The sequence below is a fragment of the Triturus cristatus genome, chromosome 2_2 (assembly GCF_964204655.1).
Source record: "Triturus cristatus chromosome 2_2, aTriCri1.1, whole genome shotgun sequence".
Classification (NCBI taxonomy): Eukaryota; Metazoa; Chordata; class Amphibia; order Caudata; family Salamandridae; genus Triturus; species Triturus cristatus.
In genome coordinates, this window is record NC_140582.1 from 923,130,051 (window position 1) to 923,155,234 (window position 25,184).

The 25,184-nt window shown below is 47.6% G+C and overlaps 1 protein-coding gene across 1 annotated transcript in view; it reads left to right on the forward strand.

Moving 5' to 3' along the window:
* Positions 1 to 23,019, forward strand: part of ANAPC4 (anaphase promoting complex subunit 4) — a 259,145-nt gene extending 236,126 nt beyond the window's left edge. Inside the window, exons 27-28 of the mRNA XM_085642313.1 lie at positions 1,749 to 1,872; positions 22,392 to 23,019. Of these exons, the coding sequence (XP_085498439.1) occupies positions 1,749 to 1,872; positions 22,392 to 22,604 (337 nt within the window). The 3' untranslated portion in view covers positions 22,605 to 23,019. The remainder of the gene's footprint in view (positions 1 to 1,748; positions 1,873 to 22,391) is intronic.
* Positions 23,020 to 25,184: the final 2,165 nt, after the last annotated feature.

Sequence of the window (25,184 nt, forward strand, 5' to 3'; positions counted from 1 at the left end):
CCTGGGGACAGCAGCAAACCAATATTAGCTCAGCCTCAAACACGCCAGTAGGTAAAGAGAAACAAACCAGAGCAGCGGAGCCAATCCCTCATTCTGGTTCCCATTCCCATCATTCCTATGCAGCCTGGGTAGACTCACTCTACAAATACATCTGTAGCGGGCCCCAAATATCACTGCGCTTGCTGGCCACTGGTATCGGAGAGTGGTGTAGTTCCATTGGGGCATTGCAGTACACCATGTCCTTTAGCCTTTTTTCTGCTGTGGGATCATTCTCCCTGCTCCAGATGCAGGCCACTTGATGCTTCAAGCAAAGCAATGGAAACAAATTGCTGCAAGTCCTTCCTCAGTGCTATGGTGCATCCCAACCATTCCATTTTCAGGGATGGCTGCAGCAGCTCCTCGATCATTTGCAAAATTCGGCTAAATACTTCATCCCAGTATTCCCTAATACTAGCATAATCCAGGTGCATAAAGCTGGCAGCCAGAGCTCTGCATCTACGACATGAGGAGTCGGACTCCCTCCTACGCCTGCCAAAACTCAGGGGGTATGATATCATTGATGCTCATGTTTACAGTGGATGAGGCGGGCTACTGAGGCCTCTGTTTGAATTGCACAGTAGACTGTTATAACCAAGTATCTGCTAGATGCATTGGCGATTAGAAGTTCCAGTGCCTTGCTAGTCTGGGGCTCCTTCAGAAACGAAAGGGTAATTAGTACTACACAGAGCACGGAGTCTAAGGTACACAAATGAATCTGAACAGGCCTCCTCACCCCCTTGCCCGGACAGTCTAGGAACCTGCCGTTCTGGAAAATGTTTCCAGACTTGTTGTCTTAGAGTCTATGAATTGCCTGCTTCTCTTCTGTGAGTTGTACAAATGGCTTGTGGGTGAGGGTTGAACCGGAGAGTACAGTATCTGGTGCTTTAGGCACGGACTAATCCTATCCCAGGACCACACCTTGCAGTTCACCCCATTTATTTCTTTACGGTTAGCTTTGGGGGGCCGGTCCACTATCAAGTGTAGTGTATATGAATTTGCTGTGTCTCGTTCCACTGCCACGTGTCGTATATCGCTGAGGATGCAGCCTGAAATGGGCGAATTGCTCCTGTGTGCAATTGTAATATAGCTCAAAGTCTAGAGCACCCAGCCCGCCCTGTTCATGTGGTAGGTGAGCATCTCTCAACAAATTCTGGGCTGTTTTCCGGCCCATGCCAAGGATGTCATCAGTGCCTTAAATCAGGGTGCAATAGTTTCTCCCAAACTCAAAAGAGCACCTCCCACTTGAAACCAAAGGTGAAAGATTTTTTTGTGACTTACTTTCGTAGCTATGCAACCTCCCCATAGTTCCATGCCCCTGCTGCTCATCCAGAGTCTGAGGTGATCGGGAATGTAGAGTGTTGGTGGGATAGAGTGTCAGTTGGTTATGGGCTGAATGGGGCTTTACCATCATCCTACTTACTTGGAACTATGACTCTATAAACCTTCTATAATATACTCTACAGCCTCCAGACCTTGATTACTGCAGATTTCTACTGCCATTGTAATTACCTTACTCTTCCATGTTTTGATTCTTCACTACTAGCAGGCAGATTGTTATTACAGACTGTACTTAAGTAACTGGTTTTAAAATCACTCTGCAATGTTTATTCATATAATCATTCTATTGTCCTGTGATGTTGACCTAGCATTTTTAGGGACTCCTTTGCAGAGGCTCAGCTTAATTTGTTTCATTGAATACATTTATGTAGGTTGGATGAACACACAGATGATATTCCTACAAACACAGTTCTTCTGGGGAATCAGTGGAGAGTCCTTGAAAATATGAAAGCACAGTATGTTTCGGTTAATGGAATTCGAAAAGTGGCCTGTGTGGTAAGTAATATGGGAAAGCTTTTTTACATTTCCTTCTACATCCAGATCAGTGTTTCCATGGAAAAGAGAAGCTTATGTTAACAGAAATATTTTACTTTACATTCTTTGTAAGATTTTCAATCATGATTAGAGAAGTTATTAAGTTAAGAATAATTCTAAGAATTGGGTAGCATTTCACCATCAACAAAGTGGAGCCTCATGTACATACTTACCGAAAACTTCATTTTGCTCAGTTTCAATGTTACCCTTTTTAGGTCGAGCCCTGAGCCAGTGTGCTGCTCTGGCGTTGATCTGTGGTAGTTCACTAAGTGAGGGAAGCCCCGCCCACCTTTTTCATTTGCTTGTGTCTTTGTCCTTCCTAAATGCTGCCTTTCGCTTGTTTTATAGTCTTGATAGTCATTCCTTGTGACGGCCATGTCGTCATTTGTATCCTTCCATGGCTACTGGCCCCTTTACTTTGAGTGTTGCACAGTATGTGTTATTTAGATTGTGAGCACTATTTTCTTTAATGAGGTTCTCTTATTGCCCGTGCCTTCTCCCCCACGCAGTCCGTACCTTCTCGTCCCCCCTGCACTTCCGTTGTTCATGCCTTCTCACCCCCGCCCCTGCACGAGAGTTTGCAATGCAATAGGTCTTGTGTAAATGCGAGTCCTATTGCATTGCAAATGCTTGTTATATTGACCATTTTCTATACGGGCCTCTCGCAAAACATTCTAGTCCTACGTATCTCCAGAAATATGACTGTTTTGGATGCAAGCAGAAATTGGGCAAATTCATAAATGGGGCATAGTCATGTTATAGTAACCGCATTTTTAGTGCTTATGCCACCTTTAAGCTGTTTCAAAGCACTTGAAGACCCAGAGGGATGGAAAAGAGACCCGCTTCACACACTTGTTGCTTTTTAAAAGTTGTCCTTTGATTCTGACCCTGTGCATTACTGGTTTGGAGTGTTGATGAATGGGCTAGGGAGGGGGCTGAGATGGGGGCCGCAGCTCACGTAGCTGAGCTGACCTTTGGTGACCCCTGAGGCCCAGCCCTTGCTTGGAATCTGTTGCAGATTTTTGGTTTTGGGGGACTAAGCTGCTTGTTCAAGCCCCCTCTGGGGGAGATGCCTTGAAAGGGGGAGGGGACAAAGAAAGCGCTCTGCCAGGCGGGGAGGGGCTAGTTGGCGTACAGGAGAGAGAAAGCGGAAAGGAGTGTGGGCTAGGAGAGAGGTTAGTTGTTTTCTCTTTATGTACATTTCCAGAGCGCACAATGCGCTGCACTGGAGATCTGCCCCGGAGCTCGTACTTTTTGTACCGTTGTGAGGAGCAGGTGGTACTTGCCCTACAGCAGCTTTAAATGCACACGGTGCATAAACCTGCCGAGTTGGCATAATGGAATGGCGGCCTTGTTGCAGTAGGCGATGAAGGCATTGCAATAGATGTTTTAGCGATTAAACCTCATGGTGGTGGTACGTTTTTGCCATTATATTTGCTGGGGGCATCTTACCCATACAGTTAACTTTAGGACAAATGACTGACCCGTTGGCGGATTCCTGGGAGAGAATTTTATTTTTAATCCACTCAATTCCATTTAAAATCGGTGAAATAGTTTCCCAATGACAGTACATTCCGTGTACATCAATCGGATACGGTGCCCTATACAGAATCAGTAGTATGTGTTTTACTGCTTGTGTGGTCTTTGTACACATCTCTATACAATTTGATAATGTTGATAATGATTGCTTTACGTTAATTGATTCATCGTGGTCTACAATTTGGGGGAAGGGTGTTGTCCATTTTGTGGGTTTCTCTGTCCACTCTGTTAGTCTATTCTATAGCACAATCGATTTTTTTTCTTCCATCTTTCATATTTCAGAGACCCCAAATACGTCCTTTAGCTAATATGATACCCAAGATTTTCATCCTAATCTTCATCTTATGTGCTTTTCTAGTGGGGAAAATCCCTAATATACATTGTTAGATAGACTTGGTGGGTAATATTAGTCATCTTTAGTGTGAATGTATATAGTACCATTCAGTCTAAGCCACCCATACACTCCCTTCCTATGTAGGAAAGCTGCACTTGTAATGCCACATCGCTAACAAGCTGAAGGATTGCCTGGATATATTCATGCTTGTTTCTGGGTTGTAAGTAAGTTTTATGCACATAGTGGAGCTGTATTAATTTGAGACTAGCGTTTGGGGAAATGTATTTGACCTGTTCACAGGCATTCTTCAGTCTGCACTGGTTACGGATAAATTAGATTAACATAATGTATACTGTCATGTGAAAAAATGTGACTTGTGACTGTGATAAATGCTGAAAAGTGAAACGATCACCCCTGTTAATTCTGTGACCTCAGAACGTACCCTGTACATCATTATTATGAGTAAAAACATGCTATGTGAACTAAACCACAGTGAAAACAAGCATTTCCAATGCAATAGGTCTGGCATTTACGTGAGTTTAAGCTTTTGGCATTGTAAATGCCAATGCTGTTTATTTATGTTTTAAAAACCAAAACATAAATAAAAGGCATTTTCATTTACAATGCCAATAGCTCAAACTAGCGTAAATGCGAGACCTATTGCATTGGAAATGCTTGTTTTCATCTCTCGCTATCTCCTTCTCTATCTAATCCATTTTTTACCATGTTTACCTCATTTGCCCTTCCTCTTCATGGGGCTTTTACCAATTTCATCCGGGTATGAATTGTGCTTGCTTGTTGTTATTCACCCTTTTTCCTGTTTAACCTATATGGATATCCTATATTCTCTTTCATTCAGTCTCTTTATAACTTTTTCTGTAAAGGTCCTGTTCATTCTTTTTTTATATGGATCTCTTTCACCATTTTGGTCAATCTTTTTCAGCCTTTCCATCTATGTCCGAATCACACGTTTTTTTCCATGAGTATCTGTGGCTTAATCCCATCGTAGATGTAAGTTACACCTGAATATCTGGGCCAGACTCACAAAACATTTTCTGTGAGTAGTTGTGGGTTACTCTAAGCAGTCAGTAAGACATGCTTAATCTTGGGAAGATTAGAGGAGAGTTTGCGATTCAGAATGATTTTGTCTGAGTAAATCGGTCATATTCCTGAAAATCCATAAGCCACAGCAACGTAGCACCATGCAGCTGACTAGCAAGCAGACAATAGTGCTATAATTACAAATATACATTTGCTTGTGAATGCAAGTTTACAACAAAGATTAACTATGTTGCCTGCCAGGGGTAAGCAGAGGGTTTACTTGCAGCGTATATGCACTTATGAATGCAGACATTTCTGCCTTGAGTTTGGAGAAATCTGTTGTCATGTGCCCAAGTTAGGTCCAGAAGGAATTTGTGCCATTCTTCCAAGTACACAATCCTTTCCTAAAGTTGCCTTCTCTTTGCCACACATTTGCATTCGTGACACTTGGACTAGTGTCTTGGAAGCACCAACCTTGCTGACACAGAACAGTTCCTGAGAACATATCCCACTCCCTTGGCATTAGATACAAGCCCCTCACATTTGTGATGCTAATGTGTTTATTATTGCATTCATATGGCGACCCAGCTATCTGTAGAATACAAACAATGTAGCCTGATCACAATCACGGCCCAAGGCAAGGATGCCCCTTTCCATATACAGCCTTTGATTTCCTAACATAATTAGAGGAGACACTTTTGCTGACTTTTCAGAGGTCCCTGCATGCTGAAGCTTTGGCATAGCATGCCCATTCTTCATGATACGGGGCTGTATCAGGACAGCATATTAATTGGGGTAAATCTGTCCTGTTCCCTCTGACAGAAACGCCGAAACAAATAAATGATGACTTTTCAATGACGTGGTGCGACACGTCTGCCATTTACTTGGGGTTACATATCCACAGGGATAAGGACTAAATCATGCACCTAAACTACAGCCGGGCTGTGGATAGGTTGATCATCAGGGTTAAGCAATGGCTTATATTCCCCCTTTCAATAGAATTTACCCCGACCCTCTCACTCTCAGGTATTCTTATCTATCGCCCACCTGGGGTGACGGGCACATTGTGCAAATCCATGCTAGAAACAGTTGTAATCTTGCCAGTTTCACTACTAATTTTACTCTCCTGGAGATTTTAATTTGCATTTTGATGACCCCTCAGCGCTCACCGTAACTGAACTAGCTCAAGACCTCAGGCTTGCTTCAGAAGGTCCCGCAAGCAACCCATATCAAAGGGCACCTCCTCGACCCCATTTTTTCTAATCTGGGAGACCTAAAGGGAAAGAGCCCATCACCCTTCCGTGACCGGTCCAATTTTTGATCCCCTTTTTCTGGTCGCTATCAAGCACTGTATCACATACTCAACTAACACGAACCCGATTTCGACCTTGGTCCAAACTCTCCCTGGAGAGGTGGACTCAAGAACTCAAAAAGACTAAACCGAACCCTGATCCTAATCCAGTTGCAGCCAACAAAAGCTTTTGCAACTGGATCGAGGGATCACTCAATTTGGTGCTCCCTAAAATATCAATTCAGAAGAAAGCTGGATCTAACAAGTCCGCCTGGTTTTCCCACCAATTACGTATCTTAAAACAGCAATGTAAAAAATTGGAAAGGGTTTGGAGGAAAGATTTCTCACCCAAGAAGAAATTGGAATATAGGGCGGCCATTGGACGGTATAAGGCAGAAATAAAAAAAAGCCCTAGCCACCTATTATGAGGAAAAGATCTCGTTAGCCGCTAATTCCTCTAGAGAAACCTTCCTCATTGCCAAAAAGCTACTCAAATTCCCCGGCCCTCCGGCTGTACAGGACACCTCAGGTCTCCGCTGCAATGAACATGCGGAATACTTCGCTACCAAAGTACAAAACATCCTCAAGCATCTTCCCCAAAAAAGACAGTGACACACACTCCATTAGAGTATACGAATGCAGGTGGGCATACAACTGAACATCAATTGGAAACCTACACCCGATGACACAGGAATCATTCCTAGCCATATTGTCATCAGTAAAAAGTGGGCCGCCACTAGACCCTGCACCTCCAAACATTCTGAAACTGGTTGCACCAACAATTGCCCCCATTGCCGACTTGGGTAACTATCGCCCCATTTCGCTCCTCCCTGGAATCAGCAAGGTTGCGGAGAAATATATTAACCACACGCTCTCTGCGTTCCTAGAATCCAATGATCTGCTCCACCCCGCCCAAATGGGCTTTCACCCAAGCCAAGGTACTGAAACCGCCTTACTAGCAGTGGTGGAAGAATCTAGAAAGATTCTTGATTCAGGAGGGTCATCAGCTATAATCCTCCTTGACCTGAACTCGGCCTTCAACACGGTGAACCACTGTATCTTGTTTCACGTAGGTCAAGGTTAGCATCGTAGGAGTACACTAGATTGTTATAATACTTTATATGTATGCATATATAAACTGTCTCAACAAGATGGTGGAACTCTTCATTTTATTCACTTTGTTGACACTTACTATAACCTTTCTCTTATGTTTTTATGCAAGACTCACTATGGTTCAATAAATATTGAAAACGCCCTTTCATGTATTTCTCTGAGCAAAATAGAGCACGGGTGACAGAGCAAAAAGTTCTAAGACCATCACCACGTTTCCTGAGGGAACAGAGTTGTCATGTTCAGTGGTTGCCAGAACTGTTTGCTCCCTGTCCAGGTTAGGGGGGCTAACGGTGGCATTGTGAGCTAGCTGGTCCAAGGGACAACATATCCCACAGGGTGCATGGAGTCAGTCTGGCACTATCCTAAGTTTGTTATCCTCAAACGTGCAGTTCCTGGTGATCAGTTTAAACAAGACAACATTGCATTCGTAAATCCCACTCAAGAAGTGGGACGTAGACCTGTGTGCACATTGCCAAACTCCTTCCATCTCCTTTCCTTCCAGGATTGAAAGGGAAACGGATCACCCATAGAGTTGCTGGGAGCCTAGGGTAAAGGCCTCCAGCACAGGGGGGGAAATGTTTTTTCCATAGAGAGGACCAGGAGGACAAAGTGTGCTTTCTCACAGGAGACTCCATTCTGCCTGTGCAGACTTTTTCGAGCTACTGGTGCAGATTTACTACTTTCTTGTGAATCAGACCCATAGAGTTACCCTAAATCAGACACCTTTCTGCACCTGCAGTGGGATCCCTGGGCCAGCCAGATTGGCATCCATCTCGAGTCTGTGTGCAGTAAGTCTGCTCCCTCTACTTTATGATTAGTGCCTTGTGTTCATGTGGCATACGATTTATCTGTTACAAAAACGCCTAATGAACCTTGCCCAGATATGCTTCTACTTTTGTGCATAATTGTTCAATCTTCTATCCGTCATCATCCTCACCTTACCCTCATATCTGTTGTACTTGTTGTCAGCCAAACCCTGCCCTTAAAAGCTCTTGCATCATGCTATTATTTGATATACCAATGTATGTCCCTTCTTTGTCTATGCTATGATCTGCAGCATCACACCACAGTGAACCCCCAAACAGAATTCCAACACCCGCCCATTGAGCTTTCCAGCTTAACACCCTTTTATCACCAACCTTGTTCTCACTTGTAAAGACCCTTTGCACCTCTCAGACACAACCACCAAATAAAGTACCACCCAGTTATTTAAATACAGCTACTTACCTGAAAGGGTGTACCCTTCCTACCTTCCTGTTTTGGTTTGGGTGTTATCACTTTTCAAATTGAATGTCTCCTGTTAATTCTTACCTGGATTTGTGGGTCAGACAACAATGGCCAGATGTTTAGTACGTTTTATTTTAATTACTCCTCCTGCTTTCTGCCTATTCATCTGTAAGTGCTCTGATTATCACACTAGACTAAACAAGCACTGAAAATGCAATTTCTCTCGCATTTGTTGGATTTGGAGCAATTGGCATTGTAAATGGCAATGTTTTTTACTTATGCATTATGGAGTGTATGCATGGGGTGTGTAGTGTAATTAAGTGGGTTAGATGGGATTAGGTGTGTAATTTTGTGTGGTGCAATCGTGTGAAGTGGATTTGTGTAGTGGTAATATGTGGCATGGTGTACTGTGGAATCGTGTAGATAACAATTATGTGGTATTGAATGTACTGAAATTTTGTGGTGTGGGATTGTTGATTTTGGAGTGTAATTATGTGGAATGGAATTTTGTGTTGTGGAGTCTTGTGTAATGGAGTGCTGCCTTTTATGGCACACAAACGCCTATAAATAATACTTTTGAAATGACGCAATACATGATGTAAACGGACAGAGTCAACCTGAAAAGTATGCATTGCTATATTGTTGTGGACGTAAAAGAACTAATACATACATTTTTCAACACTCTCTGTTCCTGATGTAAATCAACATCTTAAGAATGAAATTCAGACTGAGACGGATCCTGCCATGGTCACGCCGGCCGCGCGGGCTAGCGCCGAGACTGCATACGCTGTGGCGTTGGCAAGCATGCGCCTGTTTAACTTCGCGGCTTACGCTGCTAGGGCCCACACAGAGGGCGACCGGGCGGGTGCCCTGTTGGCGTGGCTCATAAGGCAGGACTCGAGCCTTCCGACCATCACGGCCATCCGTGACGTCCGGGGTACCCTGGTGTATTCGCAGGGGCAGATACTTAAGGCCTTCCACGAGCACTACATGTGCTTATACACAAGCCCCCGTCCCGTGGCGTCGGCTGCGGCCCCGGCGGACTTCCTGGACCGTATTCAGCTCCCCCGCATTGATCGTGATGCGCGCCAGGACCTCGATCGCCCTCTCAAGGCGGCCGAACTTCGGCAGGCCATGAAGGCATTAGCCACCCATAAGGCCCCCGGCCTCGATGGCTTCCCCCTTGACTTTTACCAGACGTTCGCGACCCAGTTGGTCCCTCAACTTGAGCTGCAGTTCCGAGCGGCTGTAGACACGGGAGTCCTGCCTCGCTCCATGCTCGAGTCCGTCATAGTATCCCTCCTTAAGCCAGATAGGGACCCGCAACGGCTAGGCTCCTACCGACCTATAACTCTGTTGTCGGCGGATTACAAAATCTATGGGAGGGCCCTGGCGGATAGGTACGCCACGGTCCTCCCACGGCTGGTTCACCCGGATCAGAGTGGATTCGTGCCCGGTAGGCACACCTCTTCTAACATCCGGCGGTTGTTCCACGTGCAGGACCAGGTGCGGGAGCGGTTCCCTCGGGCAGCGTGTCTGGTGCGGGAGCGGTTCCCTCGGGCAGCGTGTCTGGTGCTTGACCTTGAAAAGGCGTTTGACACACTTTCCTGGGCCTACCTGTTTCAGGTCCTACTGCGCATGGGCGTTGGACCCAAACTGTTAGCCTACACCCGGCTCAGCTACTCCTCGCCCAGCTCCAGAGTGCGCATAGGCCCTCTCATTTCGGACTCCTTTCCGATCCGGCGCGGGACCAGACAGGGGTGTCCCCTCTCCCCCCTACTCTTCGCCTTGGCGATGGAGCCGCTGGCGATCATGTTGCGCGGGGAGAGTGGGGAATGGGGCATTCCGATAGGCAATTCTACCCATGCAGTAACGATGTACGCCGATGACGTACTCATATACGTCCGGGACGTCACGATCGATTTGACCCCGATATCGCGCATCCTGCATGACTTTGCAGAGGTGACGGGCCTCAGGGTGAACTGGGCCAAGTCCACTGTCTACCCCTTGACACAAGTTGTGCCCCAGGGTCCGATACGAATAGGAGACGTTGAAGTCTCGTGAAGTCCCCAGGCGGTCCGCTACCTCGGCATTAAGCTGTACCATACGCCGCAAGATATCTATGAGGGGAATTACCGCGCGCTGATGGGCACCATCCGATCCCAGGTCCATTTCTGGAAGGGCCTCCACTTGGCCGTGCCGGGAAGGATTGCCGTTGCAAAGATGATCCTGGTCCCGCGCCTGCTGTACCTCTTCTCCAATCTTCCGGTGGTTCCTCCGCGATCCCTGTTCCGGGAGTTGGATACTCTGCTCGGGACCCTTATTTGGGGCAGCGGCCGCCGGCGGATAGCCCTGGCGAAACTGCAACTGCCCCTGGATCAGGGCGGGTTAGCGGCTCCCTCATTCAAGGCGTATTTCCTTGCCGCCCAATTGCAGTGGGTGTCGCGTTGGACGGCGGGCCGAGCGCAGGAGGAGTTGATCACGGAGGCGGGGCGGATCCCGGTCCCGGCCGTTCACCGCATGCTGCTGCCGGGGGCAGCACCGCCGGTATCCCGGCCCCTTCAGGTCATGACGGCGCGCGCCTGCCTGGCACGAGTTCATCGCCTTAGCCGGGGCACCCCCCTGTACTCTCCACTGCTGCCGTTGGTGGGGCTCCCTAGGGGCCAGACATATTACACAGAGCAAATGATGCGGGCGTGGACGGATCATGCGATCACGGAGGTGGGAATGCTGTTCTCCGGTGAAAGTTTGCAGTCCTTCGAGGCGCTGGCGGGGGACTTCGAGCTACCCGGGGGACAATTCCTCCGGCACCGGCAGCTTCTCACGGACTGCCACAGGCAGTGGGGAAGGATGGAGGCGGAGCCCCCCACACACCCGGTCATTCATGCGATACTGCAGATGGGTCCCGGTCGCCATCTCGTCATGTGGATATACAAAGCGGTGAGAACCCTGCGGAGTCCTACGTTAGCGACCCTCCGGGACCACTGGGAGGACGACTTCCAGCGGCCTCTACATGACAGGGAGTGGGCTAGGGCCCTCGAATACACCAAAAAAGTGTCCCGCAATTACCGGTTTAAGAACATACAGCTGCATATCCTGCACCAGGCGTATCTAACCCCTGAAAAGCTGCAGAAATATTACCCTGACGGGGCGTTTGGCTGCCCTAGATGCCTGGAGCCCGCGGCCTCGTTCAAGCACATGTTTTGGGACTGTCCGACACTACACAGTTACTGGCACACAATCCACACTGCCCAACAAGCGGTTACGGTGTTCCGGGACCTGGACACATGGGAGGCGTGTGCGCTGGGTATTCATGAACGTCATAAGTCGCAGAAGGTGGAAAGGAGGTTCCCTTTCTTAATGTTGCTCCTTGCTAAACGATGCATCGGTATGCACTGGAAGTCGCCGGGGGGGGCCCCCGGCAGCGGCGTGGGTGGGAGCGGTCAAGAAATGGGGCAAGGCGGAGGAAACCACACTTAGAACGGAGGAGGCCCGAGGGATGCGCAAACACCCAATCTCCATGCCCTGGGCCATGTTATTGCACACCTTCACGCAGGAAACAGCGGCTGCAGCGAGTACACAACCGATAGATCCCCTGGGGGCACCAGCGACCTCGGAGCCCTCCCGGGGAGCGGCGCGGGCAGTCCAAACGCCCGGTGCCTCGCAGAGGCAGGTATCGCATGCTCTGCCGTCGGACCCCTCATAGGCTACGGCTGATGCCCCGGCCCCCCCCCCCCCCCCCCCGGCGTGCTCCCCCCCTCTCGGCATCCGCGTCCCCCCCGGCTACCCCCCCCCTCTCTATCCTTGCTCTCTCACGTTGGTCCAGCTCTCGAGCGCATAGCTACAAGCATTCCTGATAGCCGACATAGTGCACCCCCCCCCCCATCCCCTGGTTCCTTGCCCCCAGTTTGTTCATAGTTACCCACTGGCTGCATTTCTCTCGCCTGCGCGACACCACGCAAAGGGGTCAAATACACTGCGCGGCACCCCTGCGGCGCAGAGATCAGGCCGCGCTCCGGTAGGACATACACAGCGGCTGCCCCCGGGAACGCACCGGTGGCCCTACTTAGGATAGGGTCGGATGGCCTGGGCGCCCACAAGACTGCGAGGTCAAGAAGGCTGTGACTGAGCAAGCTTGCTGTGTAAATTTCTGTGCTGCTGGCGCTATCACTTGTGCCTGTGTATGTCTTTCCACATAAATGCCAATAAAAACGTTTTTAAAAAAAAAAGAATGAAATTCAAACTGTTGTAAAGTGTGCACGCTCACATCTCGCACTGTAGCAGGATTTTACATATTCACACCTAATTTCACTGAAAAAATAGTGAGAGTGTATGACGGCGATGTAGCACAAGCCGCAACTATAGCCGTAGACAAAAACAGGTCATATTTTTATTTTTAAAAAGCAGTGCTCTATAAATGCAATCTTTTGGCTGAAAGCAAGCACAATTGAGATGGATCTTAATGTTGCAGATGACACTCCACTGAGAGAAAGCACTCTGTGCAGGGGACAATCAAAGAGTTTGGTTAAAAATAAATGACGCTGAGTAGCGGCAGCAAGGGGGGAAGGGGAAAAGTAGGTGTGAAGGACATGGAAGTACAATGCCCTAATTCAGCATCTTTGGATATTATGCCGGTGTGGTAACAGACTAAAGTTTTCATTCAGTATTTGGTGCAGAGTTCGTTCTAATACAGATCACCTCGTATTTTGCATAAACAATGTATTTCAGAATATACATTTTTAATATGTGGCTATTCCTTCCATGTGTAATAGCCATTCTCTATCGGATGTGCCATGAAGAGAGGTGCCTATATACACTACGGTGATGTCATGACAGCACTCTTATGGCACTGTATGTTTAACCAAAAATACACCCTTGCATGTGACCCAGTTTCATCTTTGTGCTATGCATTATAACAGTAAACAGTGGGCCAGCCTCGTCGTCATCTGAACAGAACCTGGCAAATGAGACCTCCCTTGCCTCTCAGGTCATTAGTCATGCCGTTTCAAGTGATCTCTGTTGTGACTGACATGTTACATCAATGCAAGTATACACAGCTGGGGGCCAAAGGATAAGAGACCTGTCTGCTGCTGGGGGGGCATTGTTCACACACACCATTAGCAGCAGTCGCTGCTGCTTCCCGACGGGGGTGATGGGGTGGGTGAAAAAAAGAAAGAAAATACATTACCTGCAAACAGCCGGCTGCCACCTCTCCTCTGTCCTGTTCCTTCTTCCTGTCTCCCCTGGCAGCAGGTAGCACTTTGGCTCCCCTGAGCCAATCACAATGCTGCAGCGTTGTGATTGGTCTGAGCGCTGTGGTTCAGTGCTCGGATTGGGACAGGGAACCTTAACATGTTCCTCACCAGGCTGTGCATTACAGCCTGGTGGGGAGATGCAAGATGCGCATGAATGTTTGGCCGGCCCAAGAGTGATGACCAAGCATTCATGCACACTTGGGTAATGCAAACTACTCCTGCCCCTCCTGCCCCTGCTCTGACCCGCCCCGTCTGCAAGCCACTGACTGCAATAGGAAAAATAAAATCATAATGACAATACGTTATTTTATTTTTTCCTTTTGAGCAGTGGGGTGATGCTCCTCCGCCTTAGTAGAGAAGCCGCCACTGATTAGCAGGCACAAGCAGCGTTAGGTACAGTGTGCTTTCAGACAGCACGTCCTCTCATCTCCTGCGAAGCGTTGCTTAATGGCGCGATTTCCACCAGGAGATGTGATGTGGCAGCTTGTTTACCTTTCACTCTCTCCTCGAGGTGCAGGCTCCCCCCCCCCCCCCCCCATAACCCTGCAGATAGATACATGCCTACATCATGTGACCTACAGAGAGACTACTACTTTCCTGGATGCAAATGAGTGAATGGTGCACATGTCAGCTATTTAGAGGCCTCTATATAACTCCCCACCACCCGTGCAAAGGCACTAGCCTCAGAAATGATAAACATTGATAGAAAAGACACACACTGAAATTTCACGAGGCGGTTGAAATTGAAAAGAAACTAGTTGGTGAAAATTAAGAGTCACAGAGGGAGCTTTTGCTACGCTGTGCGATCCTGGGCTAATTAGCACAATTTGACATGTTGTGAACGAAGCACACTGATGCAGACAAACACATATGTGGATCTAGGTGGGACTCTTTGTAACTTTTGTCTCCAGCTCAGATATTTACTATTGAAATTATGTCACTGAGAAAGCTTTTAACATGACATGTTCGGAACAAAAGCTTCTGTAAACATTTGTATTTATAAAGAACGGGTGACCTTTGTCATTCATAAATGCTAGTGATGTGCTTGAAATGTCACAATCATTTACAATACTATGTTCACTCCTTCCCTAAGATTAGATCTGCTGTTAACCAGTTGCCACGAGAAGAGCACTATCCGGGTAGGTTGGGTGATCTTCACTTGTACTCCAGCCCTTGGGGAGGATTAGCAGGCCCAGCTTTCCCCAGACTTCAGTTCTGTAGGTATGTAACCACTCCGTCCCCGTCGGGTAACCACTCCGTCCCCGTCGGACATAGAGATCCGCACTTAATGTGATGGATGGCCTGAAGCTGCTCCAGCAGCAGTCTCGCCTCGTCTAAAAGGGGATCAGCAGCAGGCTACGTCATCGCACATGGGGAAGTACACATATAGACATTGCCCTATTTAATATCTACCAGCGCCGGCCTCTAACCTGAATTCATCAGCGGGGCTGCTATAATACTGGCCTGGTGGCAATGTGTGTATAGGCAGCCAGTGTCTTATATGTGCACCTCGCTGGACATGACACAACCCAGCCAAACCGCAAATGTGCCCAGAGATGTCAGGGTACCAAAAGTTAAAGGCTGTTGACACTCGGGTGTCAATCTCACAAAATGACGGCTGCCAGTACTGGAACTAATGTGTGACCTTAACACCATTAATCACACCCTGTTATCAGAGTTGCGGCATGGGAGACAACAGCGAGGGAGAGCCATGTGATAGGACTCTACCCCAATTGGAAGCGGTCACAAGAACACCCTGCAGTCGTGCAACCTGCTCAGGCTGAAGCGCAGGTTGTCTCAGCTGGCACACAAAACAAACCACAGCTTGCTTGTGCCAAATTAACGGTGACACACCTGTGCCCTGAAAAACAACAACGGCTGTCAGATCGAAGTGCAGCTGCTTAGGGGCACTTGTTCTTTGTTTATTTGATTGATGTCACACGGCCACGGCGAGACCCACGTAACCGAGAGATACTGGGCTCACGTTTTAAAATGTTTTATTTAAAGGAACAATCCATGGTGGCTACCCCACTGGGGGAAACAATAAAACCAGCTGAAGCAGCCGAGCACGCTGAAGGAAAGTAAGTGTTGGTTAGAGCCAGAAAGAATGGGAGGGCGCGTGAAGCTCTGCCACCCCCGCCCTCCCAGATACATATGGGAGACTTTGAGCCGTCGTTCCCCCCTTAACACCGCCGCCGCCCCCCTCCCCCCCCCCCCCCCCCACCCCACCCCCCCCACCCCCGCTCTCCTGGTAGGACACAGTCTACACCTGGGTCACTGGCTTCACCCACCAGGGAGAGCGCTTTCCGGGGTTATTAGGAGGCGGCGCACTGAGGAAGAGCTTGTGAGGAGCAGCGCTAACTATAACAGGCACCACAAAGCTCCGTACGACATGCGAAAACCCAGGGGTCACATGGCGCACCATGCACGAGCCAGCAAATCACCTGGTTACAACCATCCCGAGGGGGGTGGTCCAGCCGTTCTCACGGGTAAAAAGGATGCGTCTCTGTTGTGCTAGTGTGTTTTTGGCTCACTCAAAGAGGAGCGTGGTATAACTTAACCTGCCCGGCGGTGACACGCTCCCTTGTGTCAATTTGCCTTCCCCCGCTGCAGCCTTATCTTGGTGCCTTCCGTTCTCTTACCTAACATAGTTGAAGAGAACCAGAAGGAACTCAGAGGATGCGATGCGCATATATGAGGTGGGCCATCGTACTGTGCGGGGAGCTGAACAAGCGCAGAAACGCAATCTGAATACGAGGCTCCACCTAGAAAAGAAGGCTGCAATGCCCAGCCGGGAGGAAGGGGGTCCATCACAACTGTACAGTGTGATGGCCAACCAAAATATTCTCTTAGTGAAATCGCCAGGGAGTGAGCCAAGCACACAAAGGAGGGACATTTACAACAAAGCACCAATAGCAAGCCACCATTTCTGAATGCCACAGATCACAACTAATGGGAGTTGGTGGGTGTGCCAAAACCCAACTAAACCGATATAACAGGTCTTGCAGAGCTCGACCTAATAATAGATCTCCCAGTGATCCTGTGTGGGTTAATTCTGCCCCCTCGTGTGTATTATCTGTGAAAGCTTGTTCGCATTTGTTATGTTATGTTACATAAATTTGTAGCACGCACAGATACTCATGAGTGTCCCAGCGCGATGCCTAGCGGAGTATGGAAAATGAATTTCAAGCAAAAAAATGTATTTTCAGTTTCCTCTTAAAAGCCACTGGGTCCTGAATAATATAAAGTTTCTTTGTTGCCCGTATTGCTAATGCCAAAAATAACAGCAAAGAGATCTTCTCGATAGTTAAAAGTTTCCTATCCCCTGCCGCGGAACAAACTCCCTTTCCAGCCTCTCTAGAGCGTTGTGAGGAACTGTCCTCTTTTTTTATCGAAAAAATTCAAGTGATCGAGGATAGCCTTGCTTGTGATTCTTCCCCCCTGACTGACCCCTCTTCTCTGCCGACCTCCCAGACCTGCTCCTCCTCTTTTTCCATGTTCTCGCATGTTGAGGAATGTGACACATTGGCTATTCTAAAATCTCTTAAATCAGGGTCCCCGTCTGACCCCGCTCCGGCAAGAGTGCTGGCTGGTATTGCTGAGGTGATCTCTTTGAAGGTTAACAGAATTATTAATCTTTCTCTGCAGACTTCTACGGTTCCTATAAGTTGGAAGCAGACCAAACTCCTTCCTCTCTTAAAAAAAACCCTCACTTGACCCTGCACTTCCTACTAGCTATCGCCCTATCTCACTTCTCCCCGCCATGGCCAAAATCTGTGAGAAGGTTGTTTTTCGGCAACTGGAAGCCTTCGTGGAATCCTCCAGCCTACTACACCCGGCGCAGTCTGGTTTTAGGTCCGCCTACAGTACCGAAACTGCGCTGGTGGAGGTTGCCGAATCCATTCGGGGGTGCCTTGATGCGGGCGGCAGAGCAGCTTTGGTGCTTCTCGATCTCTCTGCCGCCTTCGATACGGTCCCCCATCAGCTCCTTCTCTCTCGCCTGGCTAATATTGGTGTCGGTGGCCATGTGTGGAATTGGTCAAAATCTTTTCTAGAGGATCGGACTCAGCAGGTGTGGACGCCACCTTTCTCCTCGACGGTGAGGAAGGTGGCTACTGGCGTCCCACAGGGATCCACCCTGAGCCCCCTGCTTTTCAATATTTATCTTACTCCTTTGATTTTTTTGGCAGAAGAACTTGGTGCTAAAATAATGGCCTACGCGGATGATACTCAACTTCTTTTTACTTGGAAGGATTCTGATTTGTCTACCGCGTCCGCCCAGAACTGCCTTTCGGCTGTTTTTAAGTGGCTGGCCGCCGCACATTTAAAATGTAATGAGGACAAGTCTGAAGTTCTCCTGTATGGACAATTTCCTCCTGACTTTAGACCATCTCTATGGCCTTCTAATCATCCATGCCCGCACTCTGTGGGCTCTCCTGCAAAAAATCTTGGGATCTGGTTCTCGGAGGACTTAAGGTTCACCTATCAAATCAATAAACTGGTTGGCCAGTGTTTTGGCACTCTCAAGGTATTGAGAAGATTTCTCCCGCTGCTACCTCAGTCAGCCAAGGAAGCTGTGATTCGTGCCCTTATTCTTTCTCGGCTTGACTACGCCAACGCTCTGTATCTGGGTACCCCAAGATACCTAATTAACAAACTACAGACTATACAGAATGCCGCGGCTAGACTCATGTTTAACATCTCAGGACGGTCTAGCGTTAAAAAACATCTTTGCGACTTACTCTGGCTGCCAGTCCTCCAAAGAGTGCAATTCAAATCCCTGATTTTGGCCCACCGGTCTCTGCATCAAACTGGCCCTCTCTACACCCAAAAGCGGTTCGCCTTCTATACTCCCAACAGACTGCTGCGCTCCGCCACCTTGCGCCTAGTGACGGTATCACGTTTCCATAGGGCCCGTCTGGGTGGTCAATCTTTTTCAGTGAAAACAGCCATGGCCTGGAATGCCTTACCTTTGAAACTGCGCGTCATCCAAGACCTTAGGCTTTTTAAAAAGCAACTGAAAACTTTTCTTTTCTCTGGGGCACTCTAATGTCTTCTCCTCAAGGTTCTGCATGCAGCATTCGCGCCAGGACACTTTTTAAGTATTAGTGCGCGTTAGAAGTACTATATAACATAACATAACAAGAGGAAGGGCATTCCAAGCAACAGCAGCCTTCACAGCAAAGGAGCTGCCCCCTAACCTCTGATACTTGAAGCGAGGAACCTGAGCAAAGCGTAGGTACATGGATCGCGAAGGAACGTAAAAGGAAAAACGTCTCTGCAAATAAAGAGTACCGCAGCCATGAAGAGCACGATGCACCAGAACCAATGATTTAAATTTAACTCTATCCACCACGGGGAGCCAATGGAGTGATCGCAACTGATGGCGAACGCTGTTCCTAGCCAAAATGCCCAATAAATCTGGCTGCCGTATTTTGAACCACCTGTAGCTTCAACAGGTAGACCGGAATACCAGCATAAAGGACGTTGGCATAATCCAACCGCAACAGAATCAGTGTTCAAGTGACCATTTCCCTCGTCGCATGAGGTAAGAGGAAAACATTTTCTAAGGGTTTTAAGAAGGCCGAAACAACAACCATCCAACTTCTTAATGTGTGTCGAAAAGGAGAGACTCATCAAACCATACCCCCAGATTTTTATCAGGCTTCCCTGTGAAGGTGGGCAATGGAAACTCAGGAGGCCAAAGCTGCTCTCTGTAATTAGGAGAGAATTTACCAAATAGCAGAATCTCTGACTTCTCTTCATTGCGCTTAAGCTGTGCATCCGCCAGCCATTTAAAAATAGAAGATAGACAATGTTGAACCAATAGAACGGAGTCTGCATTTTTGTCCCAGGTAAAGAGCAGCTGGGTGTCGTCCGCATAGGCCATCACCTTGGCCCCCAACTCCTCTACTAGATATATCAGAGAAGTGACACAGATATTAAAAAGAAGGTGGCTGAGGGAGGATCCATGGGGCACTCCAGTTGTCACCGACTGAGGGAAGGCGGAGGACTGTGGAAGCCAAATCTGGTAGACTCACCCCTCCAAAAAAGACCTGAGCCAGCCCCAAATGGCACCCGACACACCAATCCCTGCCAGTCGCGCTAGGAGGAGTGAGTGCGGGATCGTGTCAAACGCCACCGAGAGGTCCAGCAAAATGAATGCAGCTCTCCCTCCCGCTGGCGTCCAAACACTCTCGGATGGCCTCCAACACCGCAACCAGGACTGATTCTGTACTGTGAGACGCCCAAAACCCTGATTGGGCTGAATGCAGGAGCGCCTCCCTTTCCAAAAATTCCATGAGCTGTTTGTTAATCACCTTCTCACACACCTTATCCAAAGCAGGTAGGAGGGAGATAGGCCGGTAATTCCCTGGGCTAAGGGGATCCAATGACTGCTTTTTTTTTTAGAAGTGGCAAGATCTTAGCCTGCTTCCAAACCTGTGGTACAACAGCTCTCTGAAGAGACATGTTAATAATGGTATTCACTTCTGTGTTCGTAATCTCTGCCACTGCTGCCAGTAACCTGGCAGGACAGGGGTCTGAGGGCGAACCAGACTTTAAACCCTTGAGAATTCTAAGGGATTCCAGTGGATCAACTGGCTTAAATACCGACAATGAATGGGCCGGATCAGCAGATTGACACACCGAAAATGCCCGAATGCTGTTGTCACAGGATGTAAATGCCGCCTGAATAGTCCGAATCTTATCCCTAAAGAAGCAGGAAAGAGTGTTACACCAGGTAGGTGAAGATGGAGACACACTCGCTTGGGCCAGAGGGGATGTGAAGCTCTGAACGATAGCAACAATTTCTTTAGAGTTGTTACTTGCTGATTCAATACGGGCTGAGTAAAATTGCCCTTTAGTCAACGTAATGGCTTCATAGTATGTTTTTTGCTTATCTTTGAGCTTCCGCTTGGCTGCCAGGCAGTATCCGCTCCTACGCCAAGCCGCTTAAGGGTCTTACAATCATGCTTCAAAGCTTTAAGGGCCGAGTTAAACCAGGGTTTGGAAGGAGATTCCCTAGCCAGCCTTGCGGGCCGTTGTGGGACCACTGCAGCTACTGCCTTAGAGACCCAACTAGTGAACCCAGCCAAGCACTCCTCAAGTTCCCTGCCAGAATAGGCCTAGAAGTTTCCAAGGCCAGATTGAATTCAAGTGGATTAATTTTCCCAAAGTCTGGTTTACGGCATGAGCGCACAAAAGGCTCAACATAGAACACTTCCCACGAAAAGTAGGTTATGAAATGATCCGACCATGAGACCGGGCAAGGATTCCTTAATAGAATAGGAAAGTTGGTGCAAATGGGTTCAAGTATAAGGCCAGCCTGATGAGTGGGAAGGCTGACCTGCTGATCAAGTTGAGCCAAGTGTAAGATGTCCAAGTCCCGCGCATCCTTAGTATCTGCTTGATCAAGATGGGTATTCAGATCACCCAGGATCATATAGTGAGAAACTCTTACCACCCTGGGGATTACAGCATCTCCACAAGCCTGAAGAAAAGATCCCACTGGACCCGGGGGCCTATAAATCAAAGACTCCCAGGGCAAAATGTGCTGGGACGCGGATGCTGAAGTCAAGAGCCTCGCACCCTCCCCACGAAGTGACATCCCCCCCTGCAATGATACCCCTTGTTCTTATAAATAATAGTCACACTGCCCCCTCTCCTCTCCGGGCAGTCTGCTCTAGAGATCTTATAACCCATAGGTGTGGCAAGAGTGATAATCGGATCTGATGTAGAGTCAAGCCAGGTTTCAGTCAAAAATAGTAGATCAAGTGAGCTGTCCTCTAGAAGGTCGAAAACATCTGAATGATGTTTCTTAAGGGAGCGAGCATTAATCATGGCTGCCAGAATAGGAGGGACCCTAATCGACTGGCCAAGTGGAATACAAGTTTTATCCGAAGAAGCAAGCCTCAAGCACGGCTTAAACCGGCAAAATGGACATGCGTCTTTTGTCCCCTCAGACACATCCCAGTTACCAAGATGATGGCAAGTAGTAAGATCAAGGGCCCGTAGGGCAGCTCCAGTGTAACTCCGTCTGTCCAGGGAAAGCTATGTGATCTGTTGATGTTGCATCACGCTTCCTGCCAGGCCCCAGGCCTCCTCAATATCATTGCAGTAAACTGTTTAGTCATCTGCTGCCACCTCTTAATTTTCATTGAAATAGCATGTTCTTCAGGTTGCTTTCCCTGGACACAGTCAAAACTCAACCCTAGATTTCATTTATAGCCAGAAATTGTTTTTAAGTTTATAGATTCATATTTTATCAAGACTGTTTGCATTGCTACCTGCAAGACTGCGTTTATCATTAAGCAATAAAGTTTAGCAATTATGTCTCTTGGTGGTGCTTAAGGTGGAAGACGCAAGATTAGTATACCATGGTGTGTGTTTCACAACTAATAAGTTTGATGACCCTCTTAATTTCAGCACTGTTTGGATCAAATTCTGCCTAGGTTATATGTCACTGTATCGAGTTAGATGTGCGCAACATTTTGGTGCTTATTTTATTAACTAGACTAAACTTATAATTTGAACTTTAAACAAGTATGTGGGTCTTAATATTTTGATATTCTAATTTGCAATCCTGTCTGATAATTATCTTTATGAGCTCAGTAGTACATATTCGTATGAGCTCAGTGGTACATTTATTAATTCTTTGACAACTGCTTTCTGTTTTCAGCTTAGTTCCAATCTCCGCCATGTCAGAGTATTCGAGATGGATGCAGAGGATGATGGTGAGGCAGAGGAAGAAGAGGAGGAGGAAGTGTCTCATAATTTCACTGGAGGAGAGGAAGAGCTGAATCATTCCGCAATTAACCAAGATAGCACTTGCAGTGGTGCGCTCGATGCAGCTGAGGAAAATGAAGAAAATGAATCTATTCTAGATTCTTGACCAGTTAAATAAGGGTGCAGTCATTCTTTCGGGTCACTACTCCTGTACCGTTGTAGCAATGAAGTGGCTGTAGTCCTGTTACCTCATGCTTATTTAATAACATTACATTAATGTTCTTGTGACTATCAAGTATGTGACTACATATATTTTTCAAAATGGAAAAGAAAATCTCTTCATCTTTGTTAAAGAGAAAATGTATTACTTTGCGCTGGTAAGGTGTCTATCATTGCTCACGAGTTTTGAATTCCTTGTGGGTACAAATACAGCCCTTTACTGTGCTTTTTTAAAATGAACAATAAAACTGTTTATGTAGGTTTGTAGTTTGGTTATACTGAAAGTTAAAATTTAAATTATATTTACTTCAGTCCAGTGGAAGAACATATTAATGTGAAATAAACTCCTGTATTTTAAAAAATGTAATATCTGCTTTATATTGTGTTTGTCAATGTTACTGGTCCGCTAGCATCTCCAAAATCATTTAGAATCCACCACTCACATTTAAAACAACTACATATTTGTTGCGAACACCTCTTACATTAAAGCTCAGGACACAAGGTTTGGTATTACAGCTTCGAAATATTTTCAAGAGAGAGCTACCTTCAAGTAGACGGTGAAATGAGCTTTCAGTCAGCAAGCCTCTTAGTAAATGCAAACTTAATTACTACATTTTCCACAATCCTATCAAAGAATCCATTATACTTGAACCTACCCTAATCCGCTGGTTCAACTTCACTTGAGGACAGAACAGCACAGAAGTTAAAAGAAATGGTAGCTGTACTACTTCCCTGCTGGCTCTGCTCTCCCCAATAGATCCAATCGCTCTACTCCAACAACAGCACCCCCACCTGATAATGAATGCAAAATAACTGTACTATGCTTGAAAGAAAGTGAATACCAAAACAACAATGTCTCAGCTGGACATCATTTGAACAGTGCAATTAAAATAGTGGTACACATCACAGAGGGCAGGGGCAAAAGAAGGGAGACCACAACTGGAGGGGTAAGGTGAAACAATTATTATTTGTAAGTAGTTATAACAGTACTATAGTACAATTCAATATGCAGTGACCATACCACACAAGTGAGCACTGGGCGTGCTAGTGATAGTGAACAGCGCAGTGACACAGGGGTGAAGAAATACAGCGTGAACGGCGAAAAGAGTAAGAAAAAAAGTAACAATGTGGTCAATAATACAATATGAATATATATAATATTGGTAGTTTTAGGTTCAGGATAAATAAATTGACCACATCAGTTTCAAAGTTCTGTGCGGGGTAGTCGACGGCGTTTCAACAGGATTGATTTCAGGTCATCATCAGGACAATGGTCACTAATTTCAAAATAGTGCTGAACTTAGCATAGAACAGGTCATGCGTCCAGTAGAAAAGGGATCAATCAGGATGGTTAACAAGGCCAAGTGATGAAAAATTCAAGCGTGTGCGAGGTGTCAGTCAAGCGATAGTCCACTTTATTAATGGATAAACCGGCGTGGGAAGCATGAGGGCTGCCGATTACCAAGCGTGGGGTCCGTCAATCCCGTGATGTATCCGGGCGCCGGGCAGTTTGTAAGGATCTTAATGAGGCAATCCAAACTTCTTGGAGACTGACTGAAGCTGGCTTCGGGGTCGGTGGGTCCGAGATTCTCTAAATTGCAGGCTGGCGTGGAAGGAGTGAAGCGTCCCGGACGCTTCACTCGTCCCGCCCCAGCCTGCAATTTAGAGGATTGGCTCCTCTCTCTCAAATCTCCCGTTTTCACGATCTCTGACCAAGCGACCCGAAGCCAGCTTCAGTACAGTTTCCAAGAAGTTGGGACCGCCTCATTAAGATGCCCTCCACATATCTACCACATAGCCGCCATCGTACCCAACATCAACGCACCATCCACACCACCTTCAAAACAGGCAGCATCCCAGACGACTGGAAACGTGCAGAAGTCCGGCCCCTGCTCAAGAAGCCCACGGCTGACTCCACCGACCTCTCGAACTACCGGCTCATCCTGCTCCTCCCCTTTGTGGCCAAAGTTACAGAGAAAATAGTCTACAGGGAACTGACACAATTCATCAAAGACAACGCTGTCCTCGACCCGTCCCAATCCAGATTCCAAAGCAACCACAGCACCTAGACCGCCTTACTCACCGCCACAGATGACATCCGCACCCTCCTGGACCAAGGCCACTCCACAGCCCTCATCCTACTTGACCTATCAGCAGCTTTCGACACCGTCTCCCACCGCTCACTCGTCGCCAGATTACACAACACCAGCATATAGAATGGATCCGATCATTCCCCACCTGAAGAAGCCAAAGAGTCAGACTGCCACCCTTCCTATCCGATCCCACGGATATCACCTGCGGAGTTCCACAGGGGTCATAACTGAGCTTGACCCTCTTCAACGTCTACATGGCCCCCCTCGCCATCATCGTCTGACAACACGACCTAGACATCGTATCATACGCTGAGGACACCCAACTCATCCTCTCCCTCACCAAAGACCCCACTACCGCCAGACTCAATTTCCAGAAAATTATGCAGGACGTCGCACTCTGGATGACCAACACCTGCCTAAAACTCCACGCCGAG